The 22,400-nt window shown below is 37.0% G+C and overlaps 1 protein-coding gene across 14 annotated transcripts in view; it reads left to right on the top strand.

Moving 5' to 3' along the window:
• Positions 1-22,400, top strand: part of LOC129143943 (uncharacterized) — a 689,383-nt gene that overhangs the window by 116,959 nt on the left and 550,024 nt on the right. Inside the window, exon 1 of one of the 14 annotated variants that reach the window (XR_010156875.1) lies at positions 13,988-16,903. The exons of 12 other annotated variants lie outside the window; for them this stretch is intronic. Coding sequence is in view for 1 of the 2 variants with exons in the window: in XM_063810326.1 (XP_063666396.1) it covers positions 16,835-16,903 (69 nt within the window). In the remaining variant the exon portion in view is untranslated. Of the gene's footprint in view, positions 1-13,987; positions 16,904-22,400 lie in introns of those variants that run through there. One more of the 14 variants, XM_063810326.1, reaches the window with a different exon arrangement.

The raw sequence follows: 22,400 nt of genomic DNA, 5'->3' as shown, positions 1-22,400 counted from the left end.
AGAGGAAAGATTATGGATGTCTGGGTAGTTAGAAGTGCAAGAAGGCACATGAGCAAATGGACAGAGGGAAAGTTTAGTTCATGCTAGGGAATAGCACGTACTCCAACTTGGCTGAAACAATTTCCACGCAAGACCTGGGAAATTAGGCTCCCAGAAGTGGGTTAGAGTTCTATCAAGGTGGCCTTGATAGGCCTTAAATGACAGGCCTGGGAGGTTAATGATTAAGGTCTGGGTGTTATCACTCTACATGGAATGTGCTTTCAAGGTTGGTGCTACGTTAATTTAGTTTTATGTTTTATTTAAGTGTACTGTAGTCCCATTTAGCAACCAGCTCTCTTAGATTGAGTTCTCTGGCTCCAGCTTCTTTCTTTCTTTCTTTTTTTTAAAATAAATTTTATGTGTATATTTGAGGTTTACAACATGCTATTATAAGATACATATGGCTGGGTGCAGTGGCTCACACCTGTAATCCGAACACTTTGGGAGGCTGAGGGGGGTGGATTACCTGAGGTCAGGAGTTCAAGACCAGCCTGGCCAACATGGTGAAACCCTGTCTCTACTAAAAATAAAAAAATTAGCCGAGCATGATTGTGTGTGCCTGTAATCCCAGCTACCTGGGAGGCTAAGGCAGGAGAATCGCTGGAACCTGGAAGGTGGAGGCTGCAGTGAGCCGAGATTGTGCCACTGGAACTCCAGCCTGGGTGACGGAGCAAGACTCCATCTAAAAAAAAAAAAAAAAAATTACATATCATATAGATAGTAAAATGATCATTACAGTGAAGAAGCAAGCAGATTAACATATCTATCATTCCCACATAGTTACGCTTCTTGTGAAAAGAGTAGCCAAAATCTACTTATTTAACAAAAATCCCTAATACATTTTTATTAATTTTAGTTGTCATGTCGTAAATTCGATCTCTGAACTTGTTCATCCTGTGTAACTGCTACTTTATGTCCTTTGACCTGCGTCTCCCCATTTCCTATCCCTGTCCACCTCCATGGTGGTAACCACTGTTTCATTCTCAATCACTGTATTTGAGCTCTTCCTAAAATATATTCCACATATAAGTGAGTCCATGCAAATTTGTGTGTGTGTGTGCCTGGCTTATTTTACTTAGCAAAATGTCTTCTGGTTTCATCCATGTTGTGGCAAATGTCAGGATCTCCTTCTTTTGTAAGACCAAGTAATATTCCATTTTGTGTGTGTGTGTGTGTGTGTGTATGTGATATCTATATCTACATCTATATGTAACATCTTTATCCATTCATTCATTGATCAGCATTTAGGCATTTAGGTTATTTTCATGTCTTGGCTGCAATGAATATGGAAGTGCACATATTTTTATGAGGTGGTGATTTCATATCCTTTGGTTGTATACCCAGAAGAGGGATTGGTGGATCATCTGTAAGTTCTTTTTTTTTTTTTCTTTTTTTTTAGACCGTGTCTCACTCTTTCATCCAGGCTAGAGTGCAGTGATGTGATCACAGCTCACCGCAGCCTTAATCCCCTGGCCTCAAGCGATTTTTCTGCCTCAGACTTCTTAGGTATCTGGGACTACAGGAGTGCACCACCACACGTGGCTTTTTTTTAGAAAAAAAAAAAAAATGTTTCAGTAGAGGCAAGGTCTCGTTATGTTGCCCAGGATGGCCTTGAACACCTGGGCTCAAGCAATCCTCCTGCCTTGGCCTCCCAAAGTGTTGGGATTACAATTCTGAGCCACCACACCCAGCCTGGAAGTTCTGTTTTTAATTTCTTTAGGAACCTTCATAGTATTTTCCATGACTGTACCAATGTACATCCCCACCAACAGTGTACTAGGGTTTCTTTTTCTCCACATCTTTATCAGCATGTCTTAGCTCTTGTCTTTTTGTTACTGGTCATCCTTACGGGTGGGGTGTGTGGTGATATCTCATAGTGGTTTTAATTTTCACTTCTCGTATGATTAGTGATGCCAAACACCTTTTCATAAATCTGTTGCCCATTTTTATGTCTTATTTGGAGAAATATCTGTTCAGGCCCTTTGCTCATTTTTAAATTGGGTTATTTGTTTTCTGGAATTGAGTTGTGGAGTTGCTCACAAATTTTGGATATTAACTGCTTATCTGATACGTGGTTTGCCATTGTTTTTTTCTAGTCTGTGGGTTGCCTTTTAATGTTGCTGGCCTCTCCTTTGCTGTACGGAGCTTACTAGTTTTATATAGTCACATTTATTTATTTTTGGTTTTGTAGCCTGTGTTTTTGGTGTGATATTCAAGAAACCATTGCCAAGGCCAGTGTCAAGCAGCTTTTCCCCTATGTTCTCTTCTAAAAGATTTATGGCTTCAGGTTTTACATTTAGGTATTTTATCCATTCGAGTTGATTTTTGTGCATGGTATAAGATAAAGCCCAATTTCATTCTTTTGTATGTGGAAATCCAGTTTTATCAGGACCACTTATTGAAGAAACTATCTGTTCCCCATTGTATCCTCTTGGTGGCCTTGTTGAACATTTGTTGACCTTATATGTTTGGATTTATTTCTGGGTTCTCTATTCTGTTCCATTGGTCTATGTTTCTGTTTTCATGCCAGTACTATGCTGTTTTGATTATTATAGCCATAAAATATAATATTATTTTATTTTATGTTTTGAGATGGAGTCTCGCACTGTTGCCCAGGCTGGAATGTATTGGCACCATCTTGGTTCACTGCGACCTCTACTTCCCGGGTTCAGGCGATTCTCGTGCCTCACCCTCCCAAGTAGCTGGGATTACAGGCACTTACCACCATGCCGGGCTAAATTTTTTGTATTTTTAGTAGAGACAAGGTTTCGTTATGTTAGCTCGGCTGGTCTCGAACTCCTGACCTCAGGTGATCCTCCTGCCTCGGCTTCCCAAAGTGCTGGGATTATAGGCGTGAGCCACTGGGCCTAGCCAATAGCTTTATAATTTTAAATCAGAATTGTGATGACTTCAACTTTGTTTTTGTTTCTCAGTATTGCTTTGCTATTCAGAAGGTGTTGCAGTTCCATTTGAATTTTAGGATTATTTTTTCTATTTCTATAAAGAATGCTATTGTAATTTTGATAGAGATTGAGTTAAATCTGTATGTTGCTTTGGATGGTATGGACATTTTAACAATATTAGTTCTTCCTGTCCATGAACATAAGATATCTTTCCATTTATTTGTGTCTTCAGTTTTTTATCTGTATTTTATAGTTTTCAGAGTACAAATCTTTCACCTCTTTTGTTAAATTTATTTCTAGGTTTTAAAAATGTTATTGTAAATTTGATTGTTTCCTTAATTTATTTTTCAGCTAGGTCATTATTTGTGTGTAGAAATCTTACTGATTTTTATATGCTGATTTTGTTGTAACTTTACTGAATTTATTAGTTCTAACAGTTGTTTTCTGAAATCTTTGGGATTTTCTACATGCCATTTTCAAGTAGAGATAATTTCAATTCTTCCTTTATGTTTTGGATGCCTTTTCATTTGTTTTCTTTTGTGATTGTTCTTGTGAGTACTTCTAGTACTATGTTGAATAGAAATGGTGAGAATGGGAAACCATACCTTGTACCACATCTTAGTGAAAAAGTTTTCAATTGTTCCTCAATGATTATGATGTTAGCACTGAGTTTTTTAATTAATGGCTTTTATTATTTGTGTTTTTAAAAATTTTATTCTGTTGAGGAAGTTTCCTTCTATACCTAAATTGTTAAGAGTTTTTTGTAAGGAAGAATGCTGAACTTAGTCAAATGCTTTTACCGCATCAATTGAGATGATCACGTGGTATTTAATCTTTCATTCTTTTAATGTGGTGTATCACACTGATTGATTTGCATATGTTAAACCAGCCTTGTATGGCAGGGATAAATCTCACTTAGTCATGATGTGTAATATTTTTACTTTGCTGTTCAATTCAATTTGCTAACATTTTATTGAGGATTTTTGCATTGATATTCATCAGAGACATTGGCCTGTAGTTTTCTTTGTTTTGCAGTGTCTTTGTCTTGCTTGAGGTATCAAGGGGGCTCTGGTTTCTTTTGTGTGTTTCATGGTTCTTTGCTTATAGTAAATAATAACTACCAATACTCAATGTATCCATTGACTTTTTATTTGATTGCTGAATTTCTTGGTTGTTCTCAACCACAAGGTATCAGCAAGTATTACATACCATATTAGCTCTTAAGAGCATCGTGGAGTAAGTATGCTCATTTTATAACCAGTCAGAATTAAGGTTGCAGAGATTAAGATGTTTGCTCAATTTCTTCCAATGAGACCAGACCCACACATTTTGATTTCAAGTCCTGAACTGTTTTCCACTGTTGTGGTTTCTAGAACACGTAGGCTTTAATACTTGGTAATATCAAGCAAAAGGAAAGAAAAAAGATGCATTTTGGGGATAATACGAGAGAAGCTCAAAAGAAGTTCTCTTCCTACACAAATCTAAATTTCACTTGGATCCAAGTGTTCAGCATGACTCAATCTTTCTCATAGATTTTCTTTTGCTCATATACATTTTAGTATCTCATCTCATCCTGGATTTCCAGACAAAGATATGTGAAAAATCCTCTTTTAATAACAATATTGGATCATTATAATACTCTTTTATCATTTACTCTTTTATCATTTAGTGTTTGCCAGTTGCTGTATAGATGCTTTACACATATTATGTCTATTTCTTTTGCAATTCCACAAACCCATTTTACAAAGAAGTAACTAAACTTTCTTCCCCCACCACCCCTGGCTTTATTGTTGTATAATTAACAAAAATTGTACATATTTACAATGTGCAATGTGATGTTTGGATGTGTGTATACATTGTGAAATTATTACCACAATCAAGCTAATTAACTTATTCACTGCCTAATATTCACACCCCACTTTGTGTGTACGTGGTTAGAACATTTAAGATCTACTCTTTTAGTAAATTTCAAGTATTTAATATTAGTATTATTAGCTATAATCCCCTTGCTGTACATTAGCTCTCCAGAATTCATTCATCCTCCATAACTGAAACTTTGTACCCTTTGATGTACCTCTCCCTATTTCCCCCACCCTCCAACCCCTGGCAAACACCATTCTAGCGTCTGCCTCTATTAGTTTGGCTTTTTTGGATCTTACATACACATGAGATCATGCAATATTTGTCTTTCTCTGCTTCGTTTTTCCAATCTACTCCTGCCTTCAGATTCTGAGACCTTTCCTCCTGTCTCCAAAGCTACCGGTGTCTAGCCAGGAACATGTTTACTGAATTTATTCTACTACTTTTTTTTCTGAAAACATGGTTTAGGTCAAGCTCGAATCCTATAGCCTTAGGCAAGAAGACTCCTTCAAAATCATTTCTATTTATTGCCTATCTTTTAAGTCTCCATTGTGTGCCTGATTTTAGTCTAATTTCAGAGAAGCTATTGAAAGATAGCAGTGTAAGATATGCTTTTTATCTTGCAGGAACGTAAACTTCAGTTAAATCAAACACAAATTCAACTGAAGGGGGAGTGGAGTCAATAGGGGCCCAAAATTATACATTCTAGAAGGTTGGTAAAGGGAAACAGGAGATGAGGATAAAATTGGACCTTGAAGGTTGGGTAGAATTAGGATGAGTGGAAAGAAGTGGGCATTTGGTGAGAGTGATAGAAAGCACTCTGAAAAAAGGTGCTGGCCTGTGAATATTTTTGTTTACTAAAATGCTTCTAACTCATCTTTGAATTTACTCTTGGTTCTTCCTAATGACCAATCAAAAAAGAAAAGCAACAACAACAACAAAACTGTTTTTGAGCCACTCTCTGTGGTCACTGTATGAAAGACTGAATAGCTTAAATGCACTTCAATGTCAGAAGTCAAGCAACACACTAATAGGCCTAAAGGTAAAAGCTATTGTTATTGGCAGTTCAAGGACATACTTGTGCAAGACAGTCATTCTAACCTAAAATGCTAACCTCCATCTGGTTTGGGCTAATTTAATGTGTAGGTGTAGGTGTGAGATTTACAATCCTTTGAAGAGTGTGGGACAGTAAGTATTTAACCTCAAGAGGGTGTGATTTCTATTGCATCACTTAAAAAAAAAAAACAGTGGTAACACCACAAACATGCACATCACCTATAAACCAATTCTGGCTTGATGATATTATCACATTTTTTTAAGCCAGTGACACAGATATCTTGTGCTCAATCACCTGGGATAAATCTGTTATGAAAACGTTGAATTGCTTCAAATTGTTTTCACCTGTATCAGGTAGTTTTACATAAGGTAGTGGAGAATTGAGAGACAATAGATTCACCACTCCTGAAAGAAATCCCCATTTCCCTCATTCTTTTTTTAGCTGCCTGCAAATTGCACCGAAGTCTTTTCTAATACTTTTTCTCACATTATTTACTTCAGCTTGTAGAGTGGTGCCAACAGGGTTCGGATTCAAATAACCTGGGGTTCTGTTAGAAATGCCAGTGTCCAAGCTTTCTTCTCAGGGTCAGATTGCATTGATATGAGTTGGGCAGAGCCATGGATATTTTTTTGAAAGGCCTCTAGGTGAATCTAACGTGCATATGGGGGTTAAGAATCATTGATTTACAATCTTCATATGTAAAAAGGTGGATGGGCTTTAGTCATGTTATAAATAACGTAATAGAAAATGTTATCAAGTTGAAGCATTATGAAGCTTTCTAGGGAGAATGAGAACTATTCCAATGGACTACCAATTCTACACTAAAAGGTAGAAGGCTTGCAGGAACTTGCCTAATGACCATTAAAAAACCTACATCTTGTCTCCAACTCCTGTGCCTTTCTACCAAGTTTTTCAATACCTGTGATTATGTATGATTTACTCAAATATCACAACCTTGGGAGAGGATTTTCTTGGCTATCCAATCCAAAATAGTCTTTCTCCATCCTTATTTTATCTTATTTTTTTCATAACACAGTATCTGAAATCAACATGTTTATTATTTATTTATTAATCTGCTTTCTCACATTAGAAAGTGTGAGAACAGGGATCTTTGTCATCTTGTTAACTCCTATATCCCTAGCATCTAGAACAGTGATTTGTGTATGATTGTTGAATACATGAATGACACAGTGAGAATTAAGCATTCCTACAAATATGTCAATCCCATCATGTGGTCTATGTCTAGATGGAGGCGGAACAGGGACACTTTTAATAGGATAGGTTTCTCGGAGCAGCAGCTGCATTTGAGGCAGAAAATCAATTTCTACCCTGGATGACATTTTCAAAAGAAGTGTATCTGGTAGCGTGGAATCTTCTATCTGACAGGGCTTGTGTCAAAATACTAGGATGTCTAGATGAGTGGCCCACTTTCTGTAGAGAGGGTGTGCCATTCAAAGATGCTCTGAACTGTACATGCAATTTAGTCCTTGTTCTAACAGACTTTCTGCTTGCACAAAGAAGAGAGTGACTATGGCTTTGTGAGTATACTTATGTTCAGCAAGGAATTTGCATGTGAATGCATATATGCACATTTTATAAACTTGCTGGAGAAAGAAACGTGGGATGCAGATTCCCCAAGTTAGCTAGTATGTATAATATTTTTGGTAGTTGGGTGGAGGACGCCTGTCTGGTATGTTCTTAAATATTTGAAATACAGCCATTGTTTAAGACCTAAAATTCACAATAAGATGGAGACAATTTCAGAAAAAAATCTAGACTGTTAATCACAATTTATGCAAAACATGTTAAGTGAATGAACCCAACCATTTGTCATGTACACACCATTGTGCTAAGGAATGCCTTTCCTCATGCTATTCGTTACTGAGGAAAATCACTGCCAAAGCAGTTTAGCTAATTCATTTCCATGTTTGGAATTAAGCATTTTTAACAGTTATCTACTTTCCATTGTCTGCCTGGGACAAGCCTTGTCTTGTCAGGGCTTAGCTGGCTGCTGCCAGAATTGAGATAGGGACATCAGAATCGTGTTGTAAACTCAGGAAGATATAGTCAGGGAAGCCTGCCTCTGCCCAGGAGTAAGAGGGGAGAGACAAAGAGGCAATGTTAGTTTTATGTGTATATGGAGCTAATAACTGCTTGCTTTCTGCCATTTCAGCACCCTAGAAAGTATGTGTATTTCCTCTACTTCTTCCTCTCCACTCCCCATCCAAACACACATACAGAAACTTATAATGTCTTTAATAGGGAGATAGCTTTTAATTTATAAATACAGAAGAGATAATACTTCAGGTAGAAGAAAATTATTGATTGATATTCTCATGGATTGAAATAACTGATAATAGATCTTTTCCTGAGCTGAAAAAATAAGGGAGCTAATAAATTTTCGACTTGTACTATGTGCTGAGTTCTGTCTTAGAAAAATTAAATATAATTTAAATATTTCATTTAACATAAAACTTAGATAAGAGTTTGGTAGGAAAATGATTTCAGGTGCTTGAAATCAGGTTGGCAATAGAAAACCCTCCTAAATGGGGGCCCAGGCTTTTGTAGGCAAAATTTGTTCACTTCAGAAATTTCCTTGGAGCTGGATTTTTTCAAAATGGGAACAGAGGATTAAAATGTGTATAGGCTTCTATCCTTGAATCCCAAGGGAGTTTACAGTTTAAAAACATTAATAAAATTAAAACTAAAACTGTTAAAAATAAGTTAAAGTAGTAACAGTATGCCATCAACAAGTTAATGACTATTGCAATTATAAATTAATAGAGGTGGCTCCCTTTGACCTGCCCTAGATGTCATATCAATTGATTAAATGTTCCGAGACAATGAAATGGAAAAAGACATCTTTATTATAATGCTTCAGGCAGGGAATATTTTTATTTTGCTATTAGGAGCACATCCACATGTCAATGACCAATTCCATTTGGAAAAAAGACACTTTTTAGGATATGCACAATTAGGAAAAAAATCCAAGGTGAACCTTAGGTCTTAACTAACCACCTCTGTTATTTTTAGTTGACATTAAGAATCATAAAAGATAGCATTTTTAGGCTTTATTTTGATTCAGAGCAGGAGAGTTGTTGGTTCCATATGCTCAGAGGTGTCATGGGGTAGCACAGCCCTGCTGGGCTGACATTCTCAGTAGACATTGCTAGGAGCATGTTCTGTGCTGGGTCTCTGCACCTCAGTGACAAGAAATAAAATGGAAAAGGTGTCAGCAAACTAGCAGATTTTCTACCACGTTCTGCTAGCCATTCTGAGTGTGCTGGGGATGCTGTCTTCTTGAGAATGATTCAGCAGCCATGGACCTGCCTTCTGAGACAGCTGTTTTGAGCCTTAGCTTCTCTCTGGTGATGGGTGAAATCTGGAAGGGAAAGGTCTCATTTTCCCTTTTACTAGAAAAATATATTTCTATAAAAAAATAATAGAATCAATTTCCATAACCCCAGATAGGAAATGAGAAGCCCTGGATGAAAGACAAGTATATTTGATATTCAAAAACAGTTGATGATAAAATAAAATTGACCACATACCTGTAATTTGATTGGCCATTAAAAAGTGGTTGCCTGGCAGGCAGAACTAAATCTCTAATCACTTGAAAAGTGATCTCTTGAGTGGACCGGTAGACACATAATCTCATATCTTGTAGCCCGTCAGGTCAGAAAGCTGTTACTTCTGGGGCCTAAACAACTTTGCAACGGGCCATGGCTCTGTACTTTGAGGAATGGGGAGAACTTTCTTTGTGTCCCAAGAGAGCATGATTAATGTAATATTTAGCACATCTGTTGCAGGTTAAACAATCATATTTCTCTGACTTCTGGATTTTTATTCTAGTCATTCTTTTATTACAACGTGTCCCTTTCAAATGTGGAAGATCAAAATATAACATAATGTTTAAAAGTATTTATAATGTTGGGCATAGGAAGGGAACAGAGTAATGACTTTTGAATGTTCTACTTTTTAAAATATACACTAATTCACTGTCAATTTCAGTAATCAAATTTATTGCTGGATCATAATTACAACTAAGATGATGTATTCCCACTTATATTAAAACAGCCTTTCAAAACCAGAACATCATTCATTCACACATACATTATGTCCCAGGCAGTCTGCTAGACTCAAGACTGGAAGTAAGGAGGTCCTTACATGGTCAATGTGGGATGTGAACAGGAATCAAGCAAACAACCCAGTTGTATTTGTTTTTCTGCTAGAAAGAGGAACAGGGTGGTAAGAATGCCTCTAGGAAGTATACCAGTGGTCAGGGAAGCCTTCATGGAGAAAGTGTTCTCTAATTTGAGGCCTTCAAGAACTACTTGTGGAAAGCAATGGATAAATGAGATGTAATTAAGGTGATGGCAGTCACCCAATTCTGCCCACATGATGTGTGATGTATTTTGCTATAGCTTTAAAATAGAAACAATAAAAGGACACCAAGTGCTAATAGGTGATGTGATTTTCCTGGGCCTCACCTATTTTACATCGCGCCATTTAAAAAATTACTTTTGGACATTTGCAATTTTATCTTAGTTATGATTTGGGGAAGTATTGACGCTCCCCATTCACAACACATTACAACAGCTGCATCATTCTTTTAAGGATAAATAAGTGTCTTTTCAACAAGTACTTAGTATGCTTAATAAACAATTTGTTATTGTTTTTATTATTATTTATGCTAGGATGAAGAATCCTTAGGAGATCACTGAAACATTTTTATCTAGAGAGAACAATGTAGAGAAGTAAATTGGCAAAGAATTTGAAGCATATGGACAGAAATACAAGTATTTACAGTACTTATAAGTTTCATTATGACTATATAAAATACAGCATCATTTGTCAGTAAATCAAAGCTTATACAAGTGGCAATTGTGAATGCAGTTGGTTACAATATTAAAAGAACAGGGATTAGGAGTGTAACTGAGATTCCTTTTATGATAAATTATCTAGCTCCTGGCTACCGTGTATGAGCTCTATTAACTGCCTATAAATTGTTCATCATAAAATCTAGTTCATTCTTGTTAATTAGGCCAAGGCTTTTATAAAGACTTTTTTCTCCTCTCTATGAAAGCCTGGGCTGGCAGGAGAGTAGCTACACCAGAACACTGAGGAAAAAAGGGACCCTTTGCTAAGCAAGATGCTATGCTCCTTAAGAACTAGTAATTAAAAAAGAAATTCCTGAATTAAAATTACTTTAAACTAAAATTACTTTAGCTTCTCTTACAAGTGAAAATAGAATCATTCTATTGTAGTCACAGAAGAGGGTTAAATACAGCCTAAATAATTATATCGTCTTACTGCAAATTCTCTCAATCAATAATATGCAAGAAAGAAAGGATATATGCATAAAAGAACTAGATACACCCACTAGAATTGATTAATACCAAGCAAGTTCCAGAAAGACAAATAGACATATCATATTCTGCTGGCATGTCATTGCACGTCATTTTATTATGCATTTTACCCATGCAGTTGAACTTCTATGCAAAATTATCTTTGAGGAAATCTTGTATTTGTTGCTGATCACCAATTTTTTTTTCTGTTGTATTTTGCTCTTCGTGGTGCTCACATAAGTGATCAACTGGCAGGCAGTGAATGTTATGTTTATATTATCTCATATTTTGCATTGCTAACTGGCTCCCTTGATACCATTTAAGGTGCATCCCTAATCAGCTCTCACGTTTCACACTTCCCTTGCAATCTCTGGATTTTGTGAAGAGTAGACATGTGGTGCCCCATTACTGGATGCCAAAGTGGTTGTGACTTCAGGAAGTCCCAATAGTCAGAGCCACAGGCTGAGTCAAGCCGTGTGATTGCTCCCCTGAGATGCAGTTAGCAAGCCTCCCTGACAGAGGCCAGAGGCAAGGAACAGTCAAAGGCTGGAAAACTCTGTATGTTTGCCTACACTCCCATGCTTAACACCCATTAAGGCACAATTAAGAATGGTCAGAAACATTATTATATTTGGAAACCCCAACAACAGCAAAAGTTGGAGAAAAGGGAAAATGAGTTCAAACCAAGAAAAAGTGATTCTTGTATTTTTTTTAAAACAATGAGATTTTAGCTTATGCAACATTTTATTTTCCCTTGCAAATGCTAATATTAGCTTACAGTTAGAGAAATTGTAGAACAATTAAGTAAAGCATGTTTCATTTCCAAGATCTTTTGGATACATCAGGGTTGTCTCACTCCTTTCCAATTCACAGGATCTTAACTCTGTACTCTTCCCTGGTTCAGCTTCTGGGTGATGTTCCCAGTTCCACGAGACTGTGGTGCGGAGTTCATTTGAAATTAGCTGCTTAGGAAGACAATGCAATTCTTTGGACTGCATAGTAGTAAGGCCAACACAAGGGGCTTACTTGAATGGACTGTGGTTTGAATCAGTAACTTTAAAACTAGGCTAAGGTAATGCCCTGGAGGCCTTAACAATGAATGCCTTGGGGAGAATAAATTGCAATAGGCTTAAACAGTCTTTCCTTTCTGATGTTACAGAGATTGCTTAAATTCTGCTTAGCTGAGGTTTAATTGAAATGATTTTTTTTCTTTTTGAAATACTTTTAAAAAGCCTTTATAACATGGTGTTTTGAATTTTCTTAAGAATCTCTTTTGTAAAAACAAACAAACAAAAAAACCTTTACTTTTCGTTACCATCATCCCCATCATCATTATTGTTATTGTAATCAAATGTTGAATTATGACACATAGCTAGTGGTCCCAGTTTTCACCAGATAATTGGGTTCTTTTATAGGCCTCTCTTTAAGCTTTGAATAGGCTAATGGAAATGAATAAATACAAGGTTTGGGAAAAGAAATCTTACCTTATGACAAAGTCTCTTCCAACCCACTGACCAGAAAGTAGCAATGATGAAAGCATGCAAAGGAGAAGAGGCTGGGCAGACAGGAAAAGAGGGACTGTGGAGAAGGCACAAATGGTTTTTAACCATTTCATTCCCCAAACAGCCTGTGCCACTTAGTCTCATTTTTCTTTGACAAGAACTAGACATATGGCATCACCTAATTGTGAATGGGACTGGAAATGGAGTCCCTGTCTGGGTAGTCGCCTTCTAGCAACAGTTTTCACTATGGAGGGAGTAGAGGGGAGTATACATCTTTGGTGAACAGTTGGTGGCCTGGGGCACAACATTTTGTATGTTACTTTAAGCTTAGAAAATCCTTTTTTACAGCTATAAACTCTTCAACTTCTAAGGCCACTTTAAGTTATGGGCAAATATTTGGTCAGCTCAATCAACTGACCAATTAATTGAGTGGTCAATCCACCTGGTTGGCTGACTGAACTAAGATTTGCTTGGCTGAATGAAATGGTTACTTTTGCATAAAAAGTTTGTGCTGCAGTTCTATACGGATAGAATCACAGCTGGGCATGGTGCCTCACGCCTGTAATCCCAGCACTTTGGGAGGCCAAGGCTGGCAGATTGCTGGAGCCCAGGAGTTCAACACCAGCCTGGGCAAGATAGTGAAACCCCATCTCTACAAAAAATATAAAAATTAGCTGGGTGTGGTGGCATGCGCCTGTAGTCCCAGCTGGTCAGGAGGCTGAGGTGAGAGAATCACCTGAGCCTGGGGAGGTGAAGGCTGCAGTGAGCCGTGATTGTGCCACTGCCTTCTAACCTGGGTAACAGAGTGAGATTGTCTTAGAAAAAGAAATAAATGGAAAAAAATAGAATCAAATTTCACCTGGTGTAAAATTTATCTTTGTCACCACATTTATTTTTCTATATACTGTCATCTTCCTAATTTATTTTCCCAAATTTCTTCTAGAATGATCTTTCTGTATTACTCAGGTTGCTTCTTTCAGAGCTTAGCTGAGAGTATACAGACCAGCTTTGTCTCAGTATCTTTTCATCAGTACCTAATTTGCTTGTTTTATTTTAGTTGTCAATACCTGGTGAGATCAATCCTCAGATCAATGTCTAGCTCCCTTTAAAAAAAAAACAAAAAACAAAAACTCTTGTAATGCTGTGTTGATGGTCAGACGATTAGCTATATTAAAGAGATGGCTTAAAAATCAGAGTACATTTCTGCAGATTATTGAAGGGAATTTTTATTTTATCTCCACTTTATTTTTTAGGCTTTCAATCTGTATTTTACTAAGTTAGATTTTACGGTGTTATCTCAGGCTTACATGAAGCCTAGTAACATGCCCTTTATAAAGCTGACCTCAAGTTGGCAAAGGTCTGTATAGTTACAGAAATTTGAAGTTGAACATCTAACATTGATTATGCACTTAAATTTAAAATGCGGGAATTCAATAAAATGATCCATTGACAAATATAATGAGTGCCTTTTCTAAGCTCTATAAAAGTTGCATGTAGAAACAGTGATTGCCTCCGATTACCTTACAGTCTGAGACAACCACAGCACCTGGTATAGCTGAATGACAGGACACATGTAAAAAGTGTTAACTAGCAACCAGAGATAGCCTACAATAAGAGCTCAGTGGGTAGTACGGAAGATTAAATCTCTAGGTGATCAGAAGGGAGATCATCCTGGCCTGGAGTAGCTGGGAAGGAATCATAGATGGTGTGAATCTTTAGGAGCCTCCAAAGGGAGAATACTGTTTAAACAAGTTGAGAGGCAAGGAAGTGGACATCCCAACAAGAACATGCATGTAAATGGCATTGTAGAACTTAAATCCATATGATGTTTTAAAGTAACAGTGAATAAATTTTTCCAAAGGAAATGAAGGTTAATGAATGAGAATAGCAGTTGAAACATTGAAAAGATAGGTTGATATCTGATTGTGGAGAGCATTAAATGTCAGTTTGGTAAGTGTGGCCTTTTTCTGTATTCACTGGGGAACCATTGAAACTTTTGAGATAATCTATTTATTGATAGCAACTTGAATCCTGAATTTGTCACTAGCTTCAGATTTATTCCCCAAGCCAGGATTTCAGAAGTTATTACAATTCAAAGCACATGATGTTGGTCATTCCCTGGACTCCACCTTCTGTTTCACCTCCAACATAAGAGTAGAGAAGAAATGAGCTGCCACTGGGAGATTGCTTTCTTTTTCTTTATCTAGACAGAGTAATGTATATTCATTTCTTCTTTTGGAACATGTGATCCAAGAAGAAACAAAGTCCCACTTCAAAACGAATCTGAGGAGTGGTGTGGGAAGTATACAGATAACTCTTCTTTATACTTTAAAGGAAATTGTTTGCTGTTAACATAAAAATAAGACTCCTCACAAATTATTAGCCTTTAAGAAGAGTGACCTAGACATTATTAGGTGCTCTACCTCTTGTACAAATATAAAAAGAGTTGACTCTGGCATAGCACTTGACTAAAGAGAGCCAATGAACAGCTACCTGCGAAGTGTGTTGTACATCTGAGTTGTATGTATGGTTTACAATCAGCCATATGTCAAATGCAGTGGGTTAGCCATATTCATTTTGAGTTTATCTACACCATCTGCTGTCATATTGACATCTACTTTCTTTAACATAGAACCCTATTTATCTTAGACACATTCCATTATTTCTCCTTTTCCTTCTTCCTTTTACATCATTCCCATTGATATCTGCACCATTTCCTGATATCAAGCAAGGAGCTTTCAGTGAGAGAGTGGTGGATGGCAGGGATAAGTGGTCAAAGGACTCAAAAAAAAGTCATAAGTTATGGATCCTGCAAACCATATAAAAAAGTGAGCCTGGAGGTTACAAAGCATATGAGTGAAACAGGAGAGAGAGTGAGAGTTTAGGATTAATGAAAGAATCAAAGAAAATGGCCAAAAGCAGAGGGGAGAATGAGTACCATATGTGTATAGGATAATGACAGAGCATTTCACGGAGATTAAGATGCCATTAATGTGATCATTATAATGACACTACAAATTTTTGGCAACACATTCCAACAACAGTAGTTCCATGTAGGCTTCTGAAATCAGGGGCAATAGGTGAGGGTGTCCTTTAACTTTGTTGTTGAATTGCAGTCAGGATTAATTTGCATAAGCCTCACTTTTTGTGTGTTTTAGTTTGTTGCCAAAGAAATGTTCCAGTTCATTTTTTCACTTACCCTCATAAGGTAACTGCAAGTTAGTTTCTTAGCATCATCAGGCAAGTGTCCTGGCTCCCAACTCTTAGCTAATTCCATTAGAAAATACTGACTTTAATTGTGAAGGAAACATGAAAATTTTTTTCTGTTATATAGTCACCAGATTTTTAAAACAATAGTAATGTTTCAGGGAGGTTTTGGACTTCTAAAGAATAGAAAGGTATATAAAAGAGTAAAAGCATGTAATTAATCAGGGTCAACAGAATTAACCTGGATATTATTTGAGCCTTTGGTTCCTAAAGCTGTGAGCCAATGATGCAGAAACAAACACTCAGCTCTTAAAAAGAAATAGCATGGACACTGGAATGGGAGGACATGATTCCTTTTCTTTCAACCCCAAATCAAATTTAAACCTGAGATTTTGGAGCTTACTCATCAGAGGAGAAATATCATGAGCTATTTGCTCTCTCCACTGTAACACAGCTCTGGCAAGCCTGAAAGTTATGTTGAGATCGTCAAATCCATAGTCAAGGACCATCTTTGTGAATCATGAAACCATATGCCACTGGATGTCTGAATTGGAAAAAAAAAAAAAAGACAACAAAAAACCCCAACTCTACACCAAGGAAGCCGGTGATATGATCAGACTCTGCCAAGGGCCATTTGACCATCTTACACCTTCTCAATCTATGCATTTTTAAAAATCTTTGCTACTGCTTGAACCATGTAAAATACCAGAACTCCTATAGTGCTAACAAGGAATAAAGATCTTGCACCAGATGGTGCCTCTTGTCTCCATCTATCTCTAGCCCAAACAATCTGCCAGAGTTTTGAAGAAAAATGCGATGTGATCGTGTTGCAAAGTATATGAAGAAACAGTATGAAAAGTAATCTGGCTCAAGCAATGGAACCCAGAAGGAAGGGGATTATTATCACTCTTTGAGCCTATGGATGAGGGCAATACTTTCTGCATTTTAGTCTATAAAACAAATGGTATATCAAAGTACAGCTGTAAGGTGAGTATCTCACTGAAATGCCTCTTTGTATCTCTGCAACATATTAACTTCAGTCAATATGGTTGAAATTTCAGAAATTCATCTGGATATTTTGTTTATATCACACAAAATAAATAGTTTGATGATTTTTAAAAAACCTTACTAGTTGTAAAGGGATAGTACACTGAAATTTTTATTTCATACTTTTTTTCTATATTGCCTTTTAGCACTGAATTTGGCCATCCTAGTGATGAGAACTTGGATACATTTTGTATATTCCTCTTGCAGAATATACTTAAGAATTTCTTTAATATGCTTGGATGAAATTTGTGTGTATGCGTGTGTGTGTGCGTGCATATGTATGTGATTTCTCTGCTTCTTTTTCGGAGTTTAGTGGCCATAATATTTTTAAGTATTTTCCTGCCCTCTCTTGCTTTGATCAAGGTGTTGGTACTTCTTTGTCACAAGCTGTTTGACAATTTTATCTAACATCTATAGGATTTAAAGTGCTTTAAGGTCAGAGGATATTTAATGGGAGAGAAAAGACCTCTGTGGGTTTTTTTCTAGACTCAACCCATCTGAACAAAAATTTAGTTTTGTGTTTATTTTTGGTGCTTGTACTGTACTGATATACATGTAAAGGCTAAAAAAAGTAATGATCATTAGATAATCAGTAGCTTATTGGTGCTAATCAGAGTGTAGTCTTCAAACCTGTACTTATCAGGAAATGGGTAGAGGTCTAGGATGAGACAAATCTAAAGACTGAGAGTCAGAATTTAGAAACTTTTATAGCAATTTGACATAGCTGTGACATCAAATCATGTGTTCACTTTTCTAGTGGTTCATTTTATTTTTGTTTACAAAAGTATCAGTTCATGATGGATTGAAGGAAACAAAAACTCTTTTCTCTACCACGGATGGTTTAAGAAGCACTGGTTAGAGTCCACAATTTCATCATTTCATTTAAATGGATTGAAAGAGAGACAATGGATTCAACCAAGAAGTTATAGCGATCATTTAGTTATGCTTTAACCATGACTCCAGAGCTTTAATGGTAATTGTTGAAAGAAATGAATACATCTTGGAAATATAACAAAAGAGATGGAATAGGGTAGACTCCTGAATCGAATGGGCTGTGTGACAAAGAGACACATGCTGCCCCAAAAACTTAATATCAGCCTGGATGGTGGTGTTAACAATACACATAGAAAAGCTTCATTGGAAAGAAGGCCTCGAAAACACTGTCCCAGAAAAGAACTCTAGCTTTTTAGTTTTGAGTTAGTGATGTCAAAACATCTATTTAGAAATTCACAGTGAACCATGAAAGACTGTGGACCTCAACTGAAGAGTTCAATAGTAGAAATTTAGAACAGATGGGAAATTCTTCCTGATACTTTTACTGAGAAAGAGAAATTCTCCTCTTCATATTTTTGGATCCTTAAGATAACACTATTTGCAACTTTTCTTCTTTTTCTTTACTAGGTAGATGCAATACATGGGAGCAGATGAAGGACAAGTGCCCAGACCACTCCTAGTTTTGCAGGTTATATTATCATATTCCAAACACTGAAAAAACGCCATAGCTAGGGTTTGCTGCTAATAAAAGTAGCAAATTCCTGCTTACTGATGATGTTTCTAAGTTAAATAAGTAAAACTTTTTTTGGTATCTCAGATTTGAAATTTCCCAGAGAAACAATATTAGAAATGAGCACTGTTTAACTCTCGGGTTATTTCCATAAAACCTTTTTTCTTCATTAACCTCTTTGTATAGTTTAAATAATGTTTTTAGTGCTAGCAATAGAATAGTATCACTATGGTTTCTAATTGCACTGTTAGTTGATTTTATTTCAAACTTTTTGTAGGTTATAGGATTTTTATGGATTGTGACATTGTTCCATATTAATAACTGTTTATATTGTTTCTCTCTCCCTTTCTCATAGACAGAGACACAGACAGACAGACAGACAGACACACACACACACTCACTCATACACACATAACTATCAGATGATCTCTTTTGATTCCTTGGTCACAGGTAGCAAAAGAAATATTGTTGACTCAGGTAAAGATTTCTGTCTCCAAATCTAGGAGATGCTGGGATTCACCCAAAATATAGTGTATAATGTTTGTTTTAAGATGTATATCATAGATGTCCTGACCTCATAATTGGAAAGAAATCCCTGTTATTTTATCTTCTTTTATCAAATACCTAAGCCATTACTGTTTTAGCCTTGCTGCCCAAGGAAGATGCCCATTTCTACTTGCTACTGGACTGATTCTGAGGGGAGTGGGGAGTAGAATGGTAGCTCTCCCTGAGCTTCAAGAAGCATGTTGCTTGCTGAGTGTGACCCTGACATTGAACAAATGGCAGAGGCCAAGACAATGTCTGCTAAGTAATTCCCCCTTATAGCTCATTAACACATAGAAAAATATAGGCAGAGTTATAATTTCTATTTTTTTTTTCCTTAACTTTCTTTCTTAACCATCCTTCTACTACTTCACATCGCCTCTCCTTTTCATGTCTTTGTGTTCATCTTTCTCTAGGGGCATCATTTGGTGGGCAGAGAGTGCCTGCTTACACACTGCATGTCATTTGGGCTGTGGTATAGTGTGCTGAGTATTTCAATGCGATTGCATCTCTATTCATCTACTGTCAGAGGTGGCAATGTTGCAGACAGGGATGTTTGTTATTGAAACAAACAAAGCATGTGGTGTTATAGATTTGTATGCAAAACCTTCAAAACAAAACTAAGTAGCTATTTACTTTAAATATGCCAATTAACTGTTACTAATGTACAGTGCACTTCTAGGTTAAGGATGATTGATAGTAACACGCAGTGAAATGTTCTTAAACTACAGTCAGGAAATGTAAATGTACAAAATGGAAAGAACCAGCAGCTGACAGCACTAGTTACATGTTTCAAAACAACACTTTCAAATCATTCCTTTATTGTTCTTTCATCCTTTTCTCTATTCTACACTTGTATAGCCTGGTAGCCAATGGTATACTAAAAAAGTTTTAGAAAAGAGCAAATGTTTTAGTATGAAGTAAACATTATGGGCCTAATCTCATTTGTTTCACTCAGGCAGAACACTTAGGAACCGCAGTGGGAGTTTTGCTTGAGTGAAGAGAATAGGCTTGTCTCTTTTAAATGTCTGACATTGAATTTGTTGCAATTACAAAACTAATTAAAAGGAGAGATGACTTCTCCTTTAGCTGCTATGTCCTGTCTCAGCAGACAGTCACCTCTTCATTTGCTCTAGACCAGCACTCTCCAATAGAAAGATAAAGAGAGCCACAAATACTAACATATATTGTTTCATAAATGAAATAATATGTATTGGACATATATATATGTATATATATATAGTTTAATTTTCTAGGAGCCAAATTTAAAAAGTGAAAAGAGGAAATTAACAATGTTGTATTTAACTTAATGTGTCCACACTATTATCATTTTAACATGTAATCAATATAAATATTAATAAAATATCTCACATTCTTTTCTGTATAACTAAGTCTTTGAATTTTCATATGCATTTTATGCTCACAGCATATGCCAACACAGAGGAGCCTCACCTCAAGTCTTTAGTACCTCTCTATGGCTAGTAATGCATGGGACAGCACAGCTCTATACTTCACCATTTGAGAATCGGTCTAGTATTTGTGATTAAAACATTTACTTTGGACAGTCAGGAAAAACTGGATATGAATCCTGATTTAACACAATGATCTGATTGCTGTTCAATTTTGCCAATTACTGTTAAAACCTACCATTTTGTTAGGGAGATTAGCTAAATTCGTGAACTCAGCCAGCTGACTGATGATTTTATAAAGCTACCGGCTGTTAAATGTAAAAATGTTTGTGCCAGGCACACTATACAAACATTCTTCTAGTAAAATCTCAAAAGAGAGAATGGAATTACTTTAAAAATACAAATATAATATTGATATGCATCACTTAAATGTCATTTGAACATTTTCACAATACATTTCATGTTTCTCACAATGAAAGCTGGGTTTGCATTGTTAGACAAATAATCAGTAAGTGGATATTGTCAAGTTAACCCTCTAAGAAGGAGAATTGGATCTACTTAACTCCAGTTAACTATCTGTTAACACCATCTATAAACTAAAAAATGAAATGCAAACATGATTAAGCAGAAATTAAACAGCAAACAAGAGAGGAGATTAAACATGAGTAGCTAGTTTTGGAGAATAATTGATTTTTTTCCAAATCAGACAAATTGTGTTAATTTAGTGTCTCATGTGCTAGACTAGTAAATGCTGTGGAGGTTAAATGACAACACAAAGTTGTGTCATGCTTGCTCAGATTTGGGAAAGACATTTATGTGAAGAGCAGTGTATTAGTCTGTTCTCATGCTGCTAATAAAGACATACCTGAGCCTGGGTAATTTATAAGGAATGAGGTTTAATGGACTCACAGTTCCACATGGCTGGGGAGGCCTCACAATCATGGTGGAAGGTGAAGGGAGCACAAAGGCATGTCTTACATGGCAGCTGGCAAAGAGAGCACATGTGGAGAACTCCCCTTTATAAAACCATCAGATCTCATGGGACTTATTCACTATCATGAGAACAGCTTGGGAAAGACCCACCCCCATGATTCAGTTACCTCCCACCAGTTCCCTCCCATGACACATGGGAACTATGAGAGCTACAATTCAAGATGAAATTTGGCTGGGGACACAGCCAAACCATATCATTCTGTCCCAGCCCCTCCCAAATCTCATGTCCTCACATTTCAAAACCAATCATGCCTTCCCAAGAGTCTCGCAAAGTCTTAACTCATTTCAGCATTAAGTCAAAATTCCACAGTCCAGTCTCATCTGAGACAAAGCAAGTCCCTTCTGCCTACTAGCCTGTAAAATCAAAAGTAAGTTAGTTACTTCCCAGATACAATAGGGGTACCAGCATTGGGTAAATATAACCATTCCAAATGGGAGAAATTGGGCAAAACAAAGGGGCTACAGTTGCCATGCAAGTCTGAAATCCAATAGGGCAGTCATTAAACCTTAAATTTCCAAAAATGATCTCCTTTGACTCCATGCCTCATATCCAGGTCATGCTGATGCAAGAAGTGGGCTCCCATGGCCTTGGGCAGCTCTGTTTCTGTGGCTTTGCGGGAGCAAAGCCCCTCTCCTGGCTGCTTTCATGGGCTGACATTGAGTGTCTGAGGCTTTTCCAGATGCATGGTATAAACTGTCAGTGGGTCTACCATTCTGGGTTCTGGAAGATGGTGGCCTTCTTTTCATAGTTCCTCTAGGCAGTGCCCCAGTGGGGACTCTGGGTGTGGGCTCCAACCCCACATTTCCCTTCCATACTGCCCTAGCAGAGGTTCTCCATGAGGACCCATCCCCTGCGGCAAACTTCTGCCTGGACATCCAGGCATTTCCATACATCCTCTGAAATCTAGGTGGAGGTTCCCAAACCTCAATTCTTGACTTTTGTCCGCTCACATGCCCAACACCATGTGTAAGCTGCAAAGGCTTGGGG

This window comes from Pan troglodytes, chromosome 4 (assembly GCF_028858775.2).
Source record: "Pan troglodytes isolate AG18354 chromosome 4, NHGRI_mPanTro3-v2.0_pri, whole genome shotgun sequence".
In the NCBI taxonomy this organism is placed as follows: domain Eukaryota; kingdom Metazoa; phylum Chordata; class Mammalia; order Primates; family Hominidae; genus Pan; species Pan troglodytes.
Note: the sequence above shows the minus strand (reverse complement) of the source record. Positions and strands in the feature narration are given on the sequence as shown.